The 17,768-nt window shown below is 50.5% G+C and overlaps 1 protein-coding gene across 2 annotated transcripts in view; it reads right to left on the reverse strand.

Moving 5' to 3' along the window:
- The window catches only part of DDC (dopa decarboxylase), an 84,244-nt gene that overhangs the window by 44,784 nt on the left and 21,692 nt on the right, over positions 1-17,768 (reverse strand). Inside the window, exons 2-6 of one of the 2 annotated variants that reach the window (XM_045788514.2) lie at positions 16,622-16,850; positions 13,966-14,079; positions 11,530-11,649; positions 5,719-5,853; positions 4,834-4,977 (exon numbers count right to left, since the gene is read on the reverse strand). In XM_045788514.2, coding sequence (XP_045644470.2) covers positions 4,834-4,977; positions 5,719-5,853; positions 11,530-11,649; positions 13,966-14,079; positions 16,622-16,822 — 714 coding nt within the window. In that variant the 5' untranslated portion in view covers positions 16,823-16,850. The remainder of the gene's footprint in view (positions 1-4,833; positions 4,978-5,718; positions 5,854-11,529; positions 11,650-13,965; positions 14,080-16,621; positions 16,851-17,768) is intronic. The other variant, XM_045788515.2, reaches the window with a different exon arrangement.

Here is a 17,768-nt window from a genome sequence, read left to right on the forward strand (position 1 = left end):
AAGATATGTAGCTGGCAAATAAACACATGGAAAGATGTTTGACATCATTAGTCATCAGGGAAATGAGAATGAAAATATCCCTACTTTCCTATCAAAACACCTAAAGTTTACAAATAGAGACAATACCAAGTGCCGGGGGGGATGCAAATAGCCTGATTTTCTCATGTATCTCTGGGGAGAATGGAAACTGGTACGGCTGCTATGGAAAACAGTTTGGCAGTTTCTTAAAAAAGTGAACAAACAACTAGCATGAGACACTCAAATGTGTGCTTGGGAATTTATCCCAGAAAAAGGAAAACATAGGTTTACCCAAATACTTGTACCTGAGTGGTCATGGAAGCTTTATTTTTAATTTGTATTTTTTCGGAATTTTTATTTATAATTGCCCAAACCCGGAAACATCTGTAATGTTGTCAGTAGGTAAACAGTTAAACGGGCTGTGGTATAAAGACTGTGGCACTGAATTCCTGTGGTGCAGCCATGGAAATAGCCAAGTATCGATCCATGCAGCACTTAGCGTAGATCTCAGGGCATCGTGCCGAGTGAGGAAACCCAGTCACCAAAGGTGATGGACGGTGTGATTGCATGTATGTAACACGTTCAAAATGAGGACAGTGTAGAGAAAGGAAACGGACTCGTGGTGTCCAGGGGTCGGGGAGGTAGGAGACGAAGAGAGTGTGAGTGTGTGCAGGAGGTGGTGTGGGGAGACCTTTGTGGTGATGGAGAAGTTGTGCATACCAATTGCAGGAGGTGACGTGAGTCTACACGTGTGATAAATGACATAACACTGCACACACGTACCAACATCAGTGCCCCAGTTCTGTCATTGTACTATGTGCTATGGAAGCTGTAACAACTGGGGGTACTATTTTTTGTGTTTTTTTTTTTTTTAATTTACAAGTGTTCCAAATAATAACTTAAAACCTTTCAATATTTTAAACTAAGAATATGACATATTCATTTATCAGCTGGACACAACTAAAGAAAGAAGTGGTAAATTGTAAATAGGTCAGACTGAGCGCAGGGATTTCAGGAATGGATGGAAGGTACATGGAACAGCATAAGGGGTATTCGGCACTCAGTGGGAAGATTGAACAGGTGTGCAGAGTTCCAGAATGGGAGGAAAGAATGGGCTAAAGCAAATTTTGCAAAAACTGTGGGTAAGAATTTCCCCCAAACTGGGGCACCTGGGTGGCTCAATCAGTTACATGTCTGACTCTCGATTTCAGCTCAGGTCACAATCTCAGGGTCCTGAGATGGAGCCTCTCATCAGGCTCCACACTCTGCAGGAGTCTGCTTGAGATTCTCTCTCTCTCTCTCCCTTTGCCCCTCCCCCCACTCGCGCTCTCCTTCCCTTCTCTCTCTCTCTCAAATAAATAAATCTTAAAAAAAAAAAAAAAGGAATTTCCCCAAACTGATGATTTCTCCAAAGAAATGACAAATCACAGATTCTGAAAATTCTGTGAAACCCAAGGAGAATCAGCATAAAGAAAAGATCGATTTGCATCCTCGTAAAACTGCTTAGACACAAAGACACAAAGCAGGTGCTATAAGAAGCCAGAGGGAAAAAGTCATTTTGTCACACTATGTGCCTAAGAGTCACTCTGAGACTGACAACCGATGTCCAATGGGCATACATGTTTAATCCGCCAAAAGAAAAGACCGTCCGTCCTGGAACTCCAGACCCAGCAAAAATATCATTTGAAAGTGAAGATGAAGTAAAGACATTTTCAGAAAAACAAGAACAAAGGCAATTTTATCAAAGTGTGAAATGTCAAGACAGTTTTTCAGAGAGAGAAAAAAAGATCCCAGATGAAAATAAGAAAATGCAAGAAAGAAAGATCAATGGAAAGAGACATGTGAGATTTATATAAATAAAAATCGGCTATGTAGAATAACGCTATCTCATGGAGTTTAAGATACATGTAGAATTAAAATGTATGACAATAATAGCACAAAAAGTGAGGGGAGGCATAATAATAAAAGAATATAAAGCTAGTAAGCTAAAAATGAAGAAAATGGAATAACATAAAACATTTGATTAGTCTAAGACAAGAAAGCCTAGAAAAACCATCATATGAGAGGCGGGCCAGATAGAAAAACATAGGAAGATTGTAGATATGCATTCAAATGTATCAAAAACTTCCTTAGGTAAATGGACAAAATCAAGAAAAATTGTCATCTTGGATTTAGAAACAAATGAAAAACAACAAGAACCCAGCAACAACTGCCTACAAGAGACCCAAGTATGAGAACAGAAAGGTAGACAGCAACGGAAACAATGTATCCGGGGACCACTGACTAACCAACAGAAACCGGATGTCATTGCAAGGATATCAATTCAAGCAGAAGCCTCAGCTGAGAGAGAGCATTTCCCAAGGATACACGGGTCATTCGGCGGGCAGATTGGACAATTCTGGATGTGCGTGCGGCTGACTACTGAAACTTCAAAGTACGTGAGATAAACCTGGCCAGACACAAAGAAGCCACGGGCACATCTACACCCACAGCTGAGATGCTCACATGCTTCTCTCAAGAGCCGATTTGCACGGTTTTTGTTATTAGAAGATGGAAATTGATTTTGTGTTCTCACTTTCTTGTGATTGAATGGGGAACCAACTGGTTTTGTATTTTGTCTGTTTTCCCACTGGAATGTTGCCTTTTTGCTTATTGAGATGTGAGCCTTCTTTTAAGATTTACTTTACAATACACACTGTATTTCCCGCCAGCAGTTGTCTTTTTATTTTATGAGTTTGTGTGTGTGTGTGTGTGTGTGTGTGTGTGTGTTTTAAGATTTTATCTATTTATTTGTCAGAGAGACGGGGAGAGCATGCACAAGCAGGGGGAGCAGCAGGCAGAGGGAGAAGCAGGCTCCCTGCTGAGAAAGGAGACTGATACAGGACTCCATCCCAGGACCCTGAGATCATGATCTGAGCCGAAGGCAGACACCCAACCGACTGAGCCAACCAGGCATCCCATGAGTTTTGTAGTTTTTATGAAATGAAATCTTCTCATCATTTTGTGTGGTCTATTCCATTGCTTTCATTTTTCAAATCTGCGAGAGCGGGTTTTAATGTATTTGTCTTTCCCTAGGAGGGCTATTCTAATGAGTCTTAGAATATTGATGATATAGATTCAAAAATATTTACCTTATTTAAATAGAATACTTTCAAACTGTCCTGAAATTGTACATGGGAATTTTAAAGGTAGTTTTTCTTTCTAACTAGAATGATCTTCCTTCCAAATCTTTATTTATTTGACAAATATTTATTGAGCATCTGTTCAGTGTCAGGGACTTGTTCTAGGAGCTGGATAACACGCTAAGTACACAGACCCTCCTTTCACATAGCTTGTAGTCTGGTGGGAAGAAGGAGGCAGTGAAAAAATATACGAATAAATATGGGTGTCATGCAACACAGGAAAATGCAGGAGGACAGGGTGACTAAATGACTTCTGTCCCCGCCTTGATCACAGGCTGACACCGGTCTTGGCCATCAGCTCCTCACACGAGCTGCATCTGAGTCTTCTCGATCCCTCTACAGAAGGGTTATTTGTTCATGCCCCTGAATCCCTCTGGGAACTCCATAAATCAGGATCAAATTTGGCATTAAATCATACCCTCATGCCTTCCTCAGTCACAAGTTAGATTTTTAGAGGGGTAGTTCATTTAAATTGACAAAAACATTTTTTTTTTGGAGGAAAAAAGCTTGTCTCGAAGATTAAACCCTAAATAAAAAAAATAGTAGGTGTGAGTAACATGTGGCCCGTAGAAGTCTACCAAACCCAGGTTGCTCTAATAGCTGGGAAACGGGGGGATATTGAGGAGGGTTCAGGGGGCACATGAGCATCTTGAAGTTGCTATGTAAAGCTTCCGTTTCTTTTTTAAGATTTATTTATTTTTTACTTTAGAGGGGGCAGGGCAGAGGGAGAGAGAATCTCAAGCAAACTCCACACCCAGCATGGAGCCGAACGCCAGGCTCGATTCCAGGACCCTGAGATCATGACCTGAACCAAAATCAAGAGTTGGACACTTAACCGAGGGAACCAACCAGACGCTCTTGCTGTGAAAAGCTTCTAATGCCTGGGTCCCTCCCCCGATATTCTGGTGAAAGTAACTGGGGCAGGTCCTGGGCATCCATATATTTTCAACGCTCCCCAGGTATGTCTGGCGTGCAGCCGGATGAGCACCATGAGGCTAGTGCCAGGATCAGCAGTAACTCTCATGACGCGTGACGCACCAGCCCCAGGCACTGCATGCTACAGTGGCCACACCAGTATGACAACTCCCATGTCCAACTGCTCTCGTTGCAACAGCAAGTAGTTCCTCCCCAACCGGGCACAAGATGGGCAGAAACCTGGTGCTCTTTGGCTAGTTAGATGTTTTACCGATAATTAGTCACTGCTTGCTTGCAACACATCCCTTGCAAGTGACGCGTCTTGGTATCTGCTGAGAATACTGATCTAGATGGCAAGGCCTTCTGGGTTTTATTTTTAATTTGGTTTACTGGCCCATCATCCACGCCTCATGACAGAACATCTACCATGGCACAGAGGGTGGTCAAGGGACGATCACCTGGTGTCACTTTTAACAGGAGCGGAAACAAGACTGCTCGGCTTATCAGGATCTCTGGGCTCGGTGCTCTACTTCCTTCGTTCTGGGATTAGGTGGGCAGAGGGAAAAATAAACGGAATGTTGCTCCAGCCTCTCTCAAGGAGCTGACCATGCAAGTACCGCATAGCCTGTGACCAGCACAGCTCACGAGGCGCTGCCCCAAGCCCAGGCAGGGCTCAGAGATGCCCAGGGGGCCATACCCAACATGCTGGTTGACTTACAAAGAAAGGAATCAGGCCCTCCGCCTTGTCTCTCTCCAGGGCCTCCTGCAGGGCAGAAGCACGCATGGCAAACTTGCCATCAGAAGGGATCGCTTTTAATTTCACTCCTCCAATCAATCCGGCTCTTTCCACCGAGGAGTGCGCCTGGAAGGAAGGCAGCGAGTTAGACTCTTGCATGCGTGTGCGTGCCGCATGCAGTGGCCGTGAGCGCCCCCCACCCCCCAGGCTCTGGAAAGGCCTCCCTGTGCTGCGGGCCCCCTGCAATCCCCCCTGCACCTCGTTCCTCGTGTTGTCATGGGTCCTGTGGAATCTCGCTTTTCAGATTAGTGAGCAAGCTGTGAGAGCTTGCAAAACCCACCCTGAAGCAGAGTGAGCACACCTGGGTTCCTGTGTGGGGGCTCCTCTCACCAACCGGCTGTGGGCTGCTTAGGGGCCACGCTCAGGGCATGGTGTCTGGAGAAAAGAAGCCAAGGACACAACACGGCGCCACTGTGGGATGGTGGATCCATTGTGTCTCTGGGACTCCCAGGAAGGCCAGCTCTTACTGAGGGTGTCCTCCTCTCTGCGCTGCGGCTCCCACCATCAGTGTCTCCCACTTGATTCTGTCCTGAGGTCTGGATCTCGCTGTGGCTCCCAATGGCCGACAGGAGGTGCAAGATTCCAAGCCCCCAGGCGCTCCCCCATGACCCTGGTGGGTTACCCCCAGGACCTGCATGACCTCACGTGCACATGGACAGAATACCAAGGACCCAGGTCAAAGCACGGCTGTGGAAATGTCTGGAACGCTGCATAGTTTTGTTTGGATTGGATTGGAGACAAAACAAGGATTTGGATTGTAGAGGCTCAGCAGGGCTTTGGGCCAATACGCTCGGCCGAGGCACTCACCTGATCTGATGAGTAGGCCACTAGCTTTTCCATGATGGCACCCTGCGTCAGCCCCGGGGAGGCTGCCTGGAGGCGGCGCACCACCTTGGTCCGAGCGGCCAGCAGAGCCACCAGAGTAGCCTCACTGGCACTTCCCTGGATGAAAGAAAAGGTGGAGATGAGCTTCGAGGGGTAGCATAGAAATCCACGTCGAAACTGTTGGGAGCCAATAGCGTCCCTATTTTTGTCAAAGGATGAATCTGAAATCGCAAAGCTGATCCCCCTTCGCAGAGGAAAAGTTGGAACCCCTGTGACTGCCATTTTAGGTCTTAGGATTCCCTCAGCATTGCTTTGTCTGTTTTATGTAATCCCACAGCCAGCACTTGCGAGCACTTACTTAGCTCAGAGCAGCTACCGCCCTTCCAGGCGGGGGGGGCCGTGAGCCCCCACCTCTGCAGGGAGCTCCCTGAGTGGTGGGCCCGCGCCCCCTGTGCTCCCCCTGCACCTCATTCCTGGTGTTGTCTTGGGTCCTGTGAAGCCGTCCCCACATGTATAGCAATATCCCCCCTTCCCACTGCTCACGATCACCGCATCTTAAGTAAACCCTAGAAGAAACCCAGAAGCTGAACAGTATTAACATTAGAAAGGAAAAAATAAAAGAAGGCAGATTTTTGTTGAGAATGAGTGATTTGTAAGATTTTAGGGTTTTGCAGAGAAATATACAAGAAAATCATTAGGTCAGCCTCCCCTGTTAATATGTTATCTTCCTTTCCTTCAGCGATCCTGATTTCTTCTGTTTTACCATTTTAATGCTTTACTCATTCTTTTAAGCCAACACATATCCTTCGGGGAGACGGGTGAAGTTTGAACATAAATACATTTACTCGGACTTTTCTAGCTCAAATGCATGGACTCAAATACACACGATATGATCTTGATTTGGCCTGTGAGGTGGGTTTTGCATTTTCTTCGGGCCATCTTGTTCTGAGCAATCATTGCAGAAGTGGTGTTAGAATGAAGGGTTCTGGACATGGCTAAAGAAACAGGGCTGGCAGGGAACCCAGGCTCCCAGGGCAGTCGCTGGACATCACACTCCATTGGCCTGGGCTTCCTCCTGTGCCCCACAGTGTGTGCGTCCTGGGTCCGCTGGCTCATTCCTTCTCATCGGAATTGAACCAGGAGAAGGTTCCCGAAAGACACAGCTTCTAAGTGTTGGAATCATCTGCCTTGTTCTGTCCCCAACACCCACGTGGAACTGCAGCCCCCTTCCTCCCTTCCACCGTCTGCCTGAGGTCTTGAAACTCATCTGACCCCCAGAGGTCTGTTCTCCCCTGAACCACTTGCTAATGAAAGGCTCTGAATCGCCATGCTAATTTACTGTGCGGTTTGCCTCTCCGCTCTGTCCGTGTGCTGAGACAAAACTCCCCTCCTTCACACAGCCAAAAGTGATTGAACACATACAATGCCCAATGGAAGAAAGAAATCGTCTGTGGAATCTTCAGAGCTCAGAGGCTCCTGGGCAGCCCGCAGGCTCCAGCCCTGGACCCAGAATTCAAGCAGCTTTCCGGCCCTTTGTGGGAAGCCCAGCTCTGCCAGGAAGGGAGGAGCAGGGGGTCTGTTCTGGGGCTGAGACTGCATAATGACACCTTAGCTTCACCACAGCAGACAAAGGTTGCCATGGCAAGCCGGCTAAGAAGCAGAAGGAAATGCTGGTGACAAGTGACTCAGGGGCCAGACACGCCTTTTCCTCCTCTGGGTGTTTCAAGTGTCACCCCACACACGGCTGGCAATTGGCTTTTCTTCCACAAGAGCTTTCAAACCCAATTAAAAGACCATTTTCCTGCCCAGTTTGTCCAGCTCAGATGATGACTTGCCATTTGACTCTGTTGCTCGTCACCGTGCTGACGTCTAGAAGCTGTGGCTACGGCCCGGAGGGAGCAGCGTCCCCCACAGCTCCGGCCCCATGGCTGTCACCAAGCCGGGGTACTGCCTGGGGCCCCACCGATAGCAGACAATCAGCCTTGTCAGCTGGGAAGGGCAGGCTTCCTGCTGCAAACAGACACGGTCGCCTGCGTTCCTCCAGCAAAGCCGAGTGAATCAGGCTCCAAGGAGGATTTGACTCCCGGGGCCGGGCGATGCCAGGATGATTTCCAGCCGATGCTGGGGCTGCCGGTGTGTCTGCAAAATGGGGTTGTCTTTAAAGTAAAGATAATTGCAAGATGGAACCTCTGGACACTCTAACCCAAGCAAAGAGTCAGGGGTGAGCTGGTGGAATTTGTACTTGCCTTGCTTCTAGCTACTTGCTCTCTTGGGCATAATATGCTCCCTTTCTCGGCTCCAGGTTCCTCAGCTATGAGGGAAGTTGTTGATGATGCAGTCAACCCTCGTAACTATTGGCAGGTTGAAAGAGGATCGCATAAAGCACCAAGAATAAGCCTAGCCCCACATGGGCATTCAGTAAAATCCACTGTTGGTATAAGGGGCACGCCTGAGATTATGGGGTATTTGTGAGAGTTTTGAACCATCTCGGCTGGCTGAAAAGAGCCGAATGCGAAATTGTTTCAGTTGTAAGATCCAATGACCCAGAAACACTCTTTTTATTTATTTATTTATTTATTTGGTTGGTTGGGTTTTTTTGGGGTTGTTTTTTTTTTTTTACTTTTTGTGGAGCATGACTGCTGGATATGGTCTTAACCCAGAAAGCCCCAGCAGGAAGCTGATAATTTGCTTAGAAGATTGTTGCACTTGTCCTAAATGGTATCCTCTGAGGTGTTATCTCTAAAGAAAAAAATCTGATACAATGTATGTCATGTATTATTTGCATAAACTATGACGCATCATAGAAAATCATGCAGTAGGGCGCCTGGGTGGCTCAGTCTGTTAAGCGTCTGCCTTCGGCTCAGGTCATGATCCCAGGGTCCTGGGATGGAGCCCCATATCAGGCTCCCAGCTCAGCTGGGGAGCCTGCTTCTGCCTCTACCTCTGCCCCTCCCCCCTGCTCCTGCTCTCTCTTTCTCTCTCATGCTCTCTCTCTCTCAAATAAATAAATAAAATCGTTTTAAAAAATCATGCAATAATATCCTCAAAGGATGGGAAATGCTCGCAACAAAATAGTAAGTAAAATACCATTCAGAGAATACTGCACTATCCTAATTTTGTGTATATATAAACACACGTAAGGATTGAAGTCACACCCAAAGTCTGCCCCCCAAACAGTGCTGTATCTTTTCCATTTTTATAGTCAAGCTCTGGTTTTCACGAATGGACAGGGGACAACACTTTTGTAAAGAAGAATAGCAGAACCAAAGTGGATCTCGAAGGCGATAAATGGGCAATGTGGACAATTGAACCAGTGGTGTGGAGACAACAGTGAGCAATTCCCTCCAAATAGAAGAAAATGCACAAGAAAGTAAAATAACCCAAGAAAGCTGGAAATGACAGGAGATGCCCGACTTGTGGAAAACAAAAGCTCCTGGAAAACCCAAAGGGCTTTTGGAAGGGTGGCCCACAGTGGCAGGTTCAGCAGAAGCAAGACGTCCCCGGGAGAAGAATGGGCCGAGTCCCAGATTAGTAGGGCCCATCAAGTGGGGGGCGGAGTGGGTGGGGAGGGCTCAGAGTGAATGGAATGGATGAGAAAAGTGGATCTGGGCACAATGTGTGGAATTACAAAGGGAAAGTGAAGTCTGCCGCCAGCATCCAGGTGGCCGGGAGTGTGAGCTCTCCCCAGACCTGGAATGGGGTCAAGCAGGATTCAAAGCCAAAGTCCCCTCCCTGAAACTGCTCTCCTTCTGCCCCCACTGTGGCCACCCGCTCTTCTGTCGGCACCCAGACTCTGCCCTTCCTTAGGGGAGGGACGAATGTGGTGGCCCCTGGAGAACCAGGACGGATGTTCTGAAGCTTGCAAAGCCGCCAACCTCCTTGCAAGTCCAGGGAGCTGAAATAGTTTGCACTTGCAAGGAAACCCTTGTTCAACTGTGCCTCAAAATGAAGCGTTGCCTGTGTGTCATTGTCACCAGCTCGCTGCTCAGAATCACTGTCAGAGGATGGAAGGCTCGAGAACAAGAGACCGGGAGGCAGGAGAACACAGAGGAAAGGGCTCCAAGCCTGGCCATGGTGTCCTCCTGGCCACAAAGAAGTCAGCCTTCAGTCCCGGCACATGGCTGTTCAGAATGACCCGAGCTGGGCATGGGAATGCCTCTTCCTGAGCCAAGACCGGTCGAGTCCGAGCTTGAGGGGTCGGGTCTAGGACTCTCTCTGTGACGCTGACGCAAACTATGTGTGTTTGGCAGAATACGTCCTTCCAAAGATGTCCAGGTCTTAATTCCAAATCTGTGAGTGTTTACATGGAGAAAGGGATCTTGCTGATGTGATTAAGAGCTGTGACACAGGGTTATCTGGGATTATTTGAGTGGGCCCTTGAAAGTGGAGAACCTTCCTCATCTGTGGTCAGAGGCAGACGTGACCGTGAAAGAGGGGTCAGACATGGAATGCTGTTGGAGGGTCATGGCCCAGCACTGCAGAAAGCTTCCAGAAACTAGAAAAGGCAAGGAACGATTCTTGGCTGGAGCCTCCCGGGTGTCAGACACCTGACCTACACCATTGTAAGATGATAGGTTTGTGCTATTTTTTTTTTAAGATTTTATTTTTTTTTTAACACAGAGAGAGAGAGAGAGAGAGAGAGCATGAGTTGGGGGCAGGAGGGACAGAGGAAGAGGGAGAAGACTCCCCGCTGAGCAGGGAGCTGGACTCGGGGCTCGATCCCAGGACCCTGAGATCACGACCTGAGCCGAAGGCAGGCGCTTCACGGATTGAGCCACCCAGGAGTCCCAGGTTTGTGCTGTTTTAAGCCACCAAAATCTGTGACAGCCGCAACAGAAAACAGACACACGGAAGTCAGAAGCCCTGGTCTGGGTGAGCAGTCCCAGGACTGGGCAGTGGGGGCTTGCTTCCTACTTGACTTTGGCCATACCAGCCAGGTGATCGCACACAAAGGCACCCATGCCTCAGCGTTTTCATCGCCCAACGGGCAGAGTAACAGCTGCCTTAACTGATTCTCTGAGCCTTTAAATTCCACAGTGCTTTCCCAATTTCAGTATCATATACCTGATACCAGAAAAATGATGTCAAGGAGGGTGGTGGGTTCAACAGAGACCATCGTCCATGCTGGGAAATAAAAAGAGCACAAAGCCCATGTCTCCTTGGTGGCATTTGTCCTGAGGCTCCCAGTGGGAAAGACATGTGACTGTCCCTGGTGTGCCCTGGGACATCATTGCTGAAACAGCACACATCCAGTGAAGAGAATGAATGACACGATGCGTAGAAAGGGCAACGACGCCAGGTGACCTTGGTTCTCATTGTGATATAGCACTTTCTAGAAGCCTTGGATGGACTCGGTCACAGCTGCACTCACCGCTCGGGGGAGAGTGGTCAGCGTGGTGGCTGTCGCGGCTCTGCGGTCAGACAGATGTGGGCTCAGAGCCCAGCTCTAGAACTTACCAGCTTGGGGCTGGCAGGCCGGTCACCTCACAGCTCTGCGCCTCAGTCCCCTTGCCTGTCGGATGGTGTTAAAACAGCCCCTAATTCCTAGTCTTTTGTAGAATTAAATGAGTTAATGCCTGCAAAGTGCTTGGGCGCCACTTTGATCTATGGAGCCTGGGGAAGGGAGCGACAGACAGCGCCAGGACACAAATCCAGATGCAGAGGCTTCCTGACTCCTTGCTCTCCAGAAGGACACACAGGAACCTCGAGCACCTTTTTATCCACCTGCAGCTGTGGCCCTGGTGGGACGTCCCAGCGTCCGGGGAAGCCAGGCACCCTCCCCTACTGCCTTACCTGGATCACTCCGCCCCCTTCTCCCACTTGCCCGGCCAAAAATGCCTCTGGCAGCTTCAGCATCTTCCCCAGCCAGTCCATCATCACCGTCTCCAGCTCTGTGCACGCCGGACTGGCAGCCTAGCGGGGCAAGAAGACAGCAGTCAGCCACCTGCCAGCTTGTCATAGCCAGGTATGCTCCGCAACTTAGAATTTCAGCATCAGATTCACAAAAGGCTTAAATATTTTCCAAAGGCCCATCCCTGGGTGAGATTAATGTGGTGGTCTGCTCTCCTGCCTGGGGGTCCCAGGGAGAAGCAGCAACAAAGACTGGCCCCGCCCCCCCCCCAACAATAGGAGGACCTCTCTCTCTGACTTCTCTGAAGCAATACGGGGAGCCACTCTGGGCACGTGCTGTGCAAAGAACTTAGCACATGTGACATCCCTCTTCTCTCTCACCCTCGAAGAACTGAGGGAACCACAGTCCCCAGATCCCAGATCTGCCCCAGGAGGGACGGTGACCTCCCCGTCCTGCATGCACAGACTTGGGTACCTGGGGAAGTCACCCTTGTTCCTCCAACCCTTTTCTGCCACATATCTCTAGAGGCTGGTGTCAAAATAAGGGGCCAAGTCTTGCAGGATTTGGGGAGTAGAGGAGGGTTTACTCTTCCACTGAAACCCAGATTAAAATCTCCCAGTTCCAGATGCTGTTCAAATGCAACAAATGAGCTGAAAGGAGTTTCAGACATGTGCTCTTTGACCAGGACTCATGGGAGAATGGCTGGGAAGGAAGGCACAGCCCAGAATGACCCCAGTGCACTGGGCTGCACTCCACCAGCACCACGTGCAGCCCCATCTAGCCTTCTGTGTATTTATAGACGGCTCTAGAAAGATGGACTGGTGGATTCTCCTCCAGAGTCACAAGTGAGTGCAATGAGACTGGACGCAGTCCAGGAGGTGGGTTCTAGGTGGCCCAAATCCCCTGGGACCCCCTGGGGTAGGTCACTGACCTTGTCTTTTATGAGGTCAAGATGGTGTTCTGCAATCTTGGACGCTCCTCTGTCATTGCACAGGGGAGAGGGAAGTTTGGCCTTGGTCCCCACCCAAGGATGCCCACCAGCTCATGATGCATGGCTGGTAAGAACGAGCAGAATGTTCTCCCTGCTAGTCTGCCCCAGGGGAGGGTCCTACCCCATCCCAGCCAAGACCAACTCCAGGCGTGGGAACTGCACTCACTGTTAGGAACCCATGTCTTTCATGACAACCGAGAGGCAGTGAGGCAGCCCTCCCAGGCTACAAAGAAATCAGAGTGTTCTCAGAAAGAACAGATATAATGGGATAGATGCCAAGTCACCCAGAAGGGACAGGATGGCTCTGGACTAGCAGAGCAAATGAAATCTGCTGTAGTAAAGGAAAGAAAGTCCTTCAGAATGGGTTGTGCTCAGCGGAGACAAAGGGAGGTGACCAAGGCCACTCTCTCCGCGCTCACGCTGCTCTGGGCACCCGGGAGAGCAGTTCAGAGAGCCAAGGCAGGGAGACAGGGATGACCCCCCGAACCCTTCCTGGGCGGCTGACTCTGTCCCCCAGCAACTCCGGACAGACAGACAGATGGAAGCCTCAGTCTAAAGAGCAAGCGAGGCAGAGTGGGGAGCAGGGAGATGCTGGGTCCCGCTGATCAGCACTAAACATTCATAAACCAACACCTCCTTCACCTGCCTTGGGTCCTTGGTCAGCACGAGTCAGCACCCATGAGTCCACTCAGCTCCAAGGCACGAGCCAGGTGGCACTGTGAACCCAGGAGGCCCTGGGATCCCTGATACGGTCGGCACACTGCTCTACTTCTGAGTGCTCGGCATGTAGGGACAAGGGAAGCCTTCCAGTAGCGCTGGGCCTGGGAGCAGGGAGCCATGAGGAGGAGACGAGCCTGCCCACTCCTCTAGCATTTTATTCCCAGATAAGGTGGCACTGGGACGGCTGGCGTGGGGACAGGAGCTGGCCCCATTTCCAGAGCAGCCTGTCCCACATCACTCTACACTGGTGATGGGGCGGGGGGAGCCTCTCCAGGCTTCGAACAGATGGAATGAGCCCCGGGCAGCTGCAGAGTATATGGAAATCCTCCGGAATGCTTGGGAGGAATGCAGATTCCCAGGTGTGGGCTGCAGAAACTCCAGGGCCTCAGCTATGCTTTTAATTCATACCAAGTACCTCTAAAAAAAAAAAAAAAGTGCTGCTATGCAGAATTTGGCTTTTGTTCCAGAAAGGAGACTTTACCTCATTCTATTTCCCTGAATTCTAAATTCCCTTACACAAGGCACTCTCTCCAAGGCTGAATCCTTCTCCCCTCCCACGGGGGCCACCGCCACCTGCTCAGGTCCTATGGGCACAGGAGCCCTCTCCCCATGGCATCATCTCCCACCATTGCCAGGATCCCCCAGGATCCCCCCACCCCAAGCTCACCCAGGAGAAGCCGATACAGCCGATGGCCCCACACAGTATGTCTGCAAGCAGGGCTGGGTACGAGTTGGCCGAGGGGAAGTAGGCGAAGAAGTAGGGGCTGTGCCAATGGGTCACCTGTGTGGAGACATCGGGGTGTGAGGGAGTCCAGCCCTCGTGAGGAGGACCCGGGTCCCCTCTGTTTGCAGGTGAGGTCTCCAAAAGCAACGCTGTATTTTACATTCTGTTTACGTGCATTTGTCAGAGAAAGAGCAGCCCCTGAGGCCCCCTCTCCCTGGTTAGAAGCCTGATGTCCTTAAAACTGCTCTATAAAAGTAAAATCCGTATTAGAAAAAAATCCAAACCCTATTTCACGGAATCTTCAGCTGGTCTTCCTGCCACCGACTCAGTCTCCTACGTAAGGCCCCTCCAGCAGCCAGAGCTCCATCATCCCCACACCTGTCCTCTCCTCTGTCCCCAGCCTTGCTGGGGGGCCCCAGGCTGGGGCAGCAGTAGGGCCACACCGGGGTGTCAGGGGGAAGGGAGCAAATGTGCAAGGACATGCCTGATTAGGGGGCAGAAGCCCAGTAAGCCCGCTGGGAGTGGGAATGCAGGACTTGCTGGGAATATCTCAGTTTGGGAAGAAGATGGAGGAGGGGAGAAAAAGGTGGAGGAGGGGCAGTGCTTGCTTCTTTTATTTGTTCTTGTTGTTGACCAGCCTGTCAGCTGGGAACAGAATAAATAAAGCCTTTAAGACACCCTTAGGCGGTGGAGATGTTCTGCCAACACGCCTCATTTTCATAGTCTGGAGAAAAATGCAAATACCTCTTCTTTAATAAACTACTTACTAACTCTCCTTTGGGCCCCACGTGGCACAAAACACCACCCTGATTGTGAAGGTAGCCAACTGGGAGCTCTCTGAGAACTGGGAGCTGTACTGGGGACTTTAGACCAGTCCCTCTGCCGCCACAGTCACCCCAACTCCAGGCTGAGGGTGGGGAAGCACCTCGCACCTCGGAGGACGAGGACCCACCATAGATCCTCCTGGAGCATTTGGGTGGTGGGGAGGGGGGGAATGGACACACTGAAGAAAACCAGGGAAGATTCAGCCTGGGGTGGGGTCAGGGGTGGCCAGCAGTTTGTGGGGACCGAGAAGCAGGGGGAATGGTCTGGAGAGAGCTAGAAGCTCAGGACAGTCCCAGCTTGGGGGGCTCAGGCAAAGGAGGCTGCTTGTGGGGCTGAGAGGGTCGTAGGGAATGGCAGGCCCAGTGCCCAGGGCCTACAAGATACTTTTAGGGGCCCAGAAAACATTTTAATTTCTTCGAAGCATCAGAAGAAAGAAGTAAACATTCAGGTCCAGGGAATAAAATTAATCTAATGCTAATACATTCATGTTCGTGTCAGTGCCTTTGCAAATTATAAATTCCCATATTTCTGTATAGGAAGGGGCCCATGGGAGTGAGAGTGGGCCCCCGAAGGTCCCTCCCTGTGTCCCCTCCCTGCTTGTCCTGACAAGGCAAAGGACAGGAGTGGTTCTCCATTGGGGATTTCAACTGACGCTCACACTGCCCTCGAGACGGATATTCCTGTGCTCACTCTGGACACCTGCAGACAGAGCCCCGAGAGCTACTGTCCCCACAACCACCCAGGGACCCAGGGACCCAGGACCGTGCATGTGCCTGTGCAGCTCTGCACACTGAATGCCCCCTTCTCACTCTGCCAGAAAACCCCAAATTCCATCTTCTCCCACATCCCCTGTTACAGAGGGCATGTTTGTGTTCCCCAAACTTCTGTGTTGAATCCCTAACTCACACTGTAATGATATTAGGAGTGGGGCCTCTGGGGGCCCTGGCAAGGAAGAGAGGCCTGGTGAGGGATGCCCAGAAGTGGCCGTCCGCAAGCCAGGCTGAGGATCCTTACCAGGAACCAAATCTGCTGGCACCTTGATCTCGAACTCCCAATTGCAGGACCGTGAGAAGCAAATAAAGGTCTGTAGTCTGAGCCACACAGCCTGGGCGTGTTTGGCCGCCCCCTCTGCCTGACATTTAACCACACCTCCCCTGGAGGGGCTTAGTGCCTCTGTGCAGAGCGGCTCAGTGTGTTTGCACAACCTCAAAGGCGAGAATGGGAATCCTGCGCTTCTCTCCAAGCCCAAATGTCAAGGGAAACCCCTGGGGGGTGGAAAGTGAGCAGCAGGTCTGCAAGAGGCATGCTCATATGGAGGGACAGCCCTGTGCTGGGTCAGTGGCCCCATGATTCAGTGGCTTCAGGTAAAGCAGGGCCAGCGCCCTCCCCCCTTCTCAAGTAAAACAAATAATTTTTTCCAGGCATGCAATTTGCTTTGCTAAACACAAGAATGTTAGAATGTGCTTACTTTATTTTGAGCAGGGAACTTACTTGAAACAAGCCACCAGGGGTCTGTGTCCTCCAGAGGTCCTGAGGGCTCACGCATGTACCAGGGGGAAAGCATACTCACGGCCTGGGAGCCCACGCAATGCGGGGTGCAATCCTGGCTCCATCGCTTACTAGCTGTGTGACCTCAGGTTCACAGGGCCTGTGTTGGCTCACCAGCAAAGTGGCTAGGAGGACAGCTGGCATAACACGTGTGACCTGCCCGATGCCCAGGAGCTGCCACCTTAATGCTAGCCCTTCTGTTTCGCAGCCTTGGGTCCAGACTTACCCCCGGCATGATTATCTTCTCAACATCATTGAGGATGTCCTCAAACGTGTCTGGCTCCTCAGGGGCAGTGGTGGGGATCAGAGGCCGCAAGTAGCCAGGCTCCACATCCGGGTAGACCTGGCGCCTCTCGATGCCTTCCAAGTAGTCAGCCACAAAGTCCACCATCTCCTTCCCTCTCCTTCGGAATTCACCTGAGTTCATGGTGGCTGGGTGTCGCCAGAGGCAGAACCTTCGCAGGGATAGAAAATAAATCAGTTAGCAAATATGACAACCTCCAAACTGGACTGGGGCAGTTACCAGCGAGCTGACTGCTCAGGCCACCTGGGCGGTGACAGTGACGGAAATACCCAGATCCCAGGTCGGGGGCACCACCCTCTGTGTCTGGACGGGTGGAAGCACCACTGGTTTTGGACACGTAAGCCAAACACTCCTCCTACCATTGGCCAGCTACCCTCGTCTTACCATCTGCAGCAGGGAACAGGGCTAGAAGCACACACTTCTCATCCTGGTCCATCCCAACCCTCATGACAAACACCGACCAAGTCCTGCCTTGCCCCTCGCTAGCCACTGGACAGGACAGGCAAGCATAAATCTCCGAGCCTCTGTGCCCACACAAGAGCTGAAGGTGACTAAGCCGATTCCTCAGGAAGGTGTGGAGATGAACTCACATGGTGCGTGTCAAGTGCTCAGCCCAGAGCCCGGGGTGTGTGACCTCCTGCCAGCTGGTGTCTGCTTCCTATCAATTCCATCCCAGCTAGGACCACACTCCTCCATTGCAACCTGTCCCAGACCCAGCGCTCTCTTTCCTCATGACATCGGAAAGACACAGGCAATTCGGGTTACCCGGGGCAGTTATGTTCCCTAAAGTCTCCGTGGACACCACACAGTTCCCCAGGGTGATGCAGGGTGAGGGTCCTACTCTCCCAAGCAGTACATAATATTGTTGTATGTTTTTAAAGATGCTTGATTTGATATTCATTGATTAAGTTTGGACTCATGGCCAACTGCACTATATAACTCATGCCAGGAAGCTTCTCTAACATACGTGTCTTCTCCGTAAGGCACATCATGCCTTGTGCATGGAGGACCCCTACGGTGCGCTTCAGAGTTTTTTGATTGATTGATTGATTGATTTAGAGCAGGGGGA

The sequence above is a fragment of the Ursus americanus genome, chromosome 3, assembly GCF_024610735.1.
Source record: "Ursus americanus isolate L20-20 chromosome 3, mUrsAme1.1.p, whole genome shotgun sequence".
In the NCBI taxonomy this organism is placed as follows: domain Eukaryota; kingdom Metazoa; phylum Chordata; class Mammalia; order Carnivora; family Ursidae; genus Ursus; species Ursus americanus.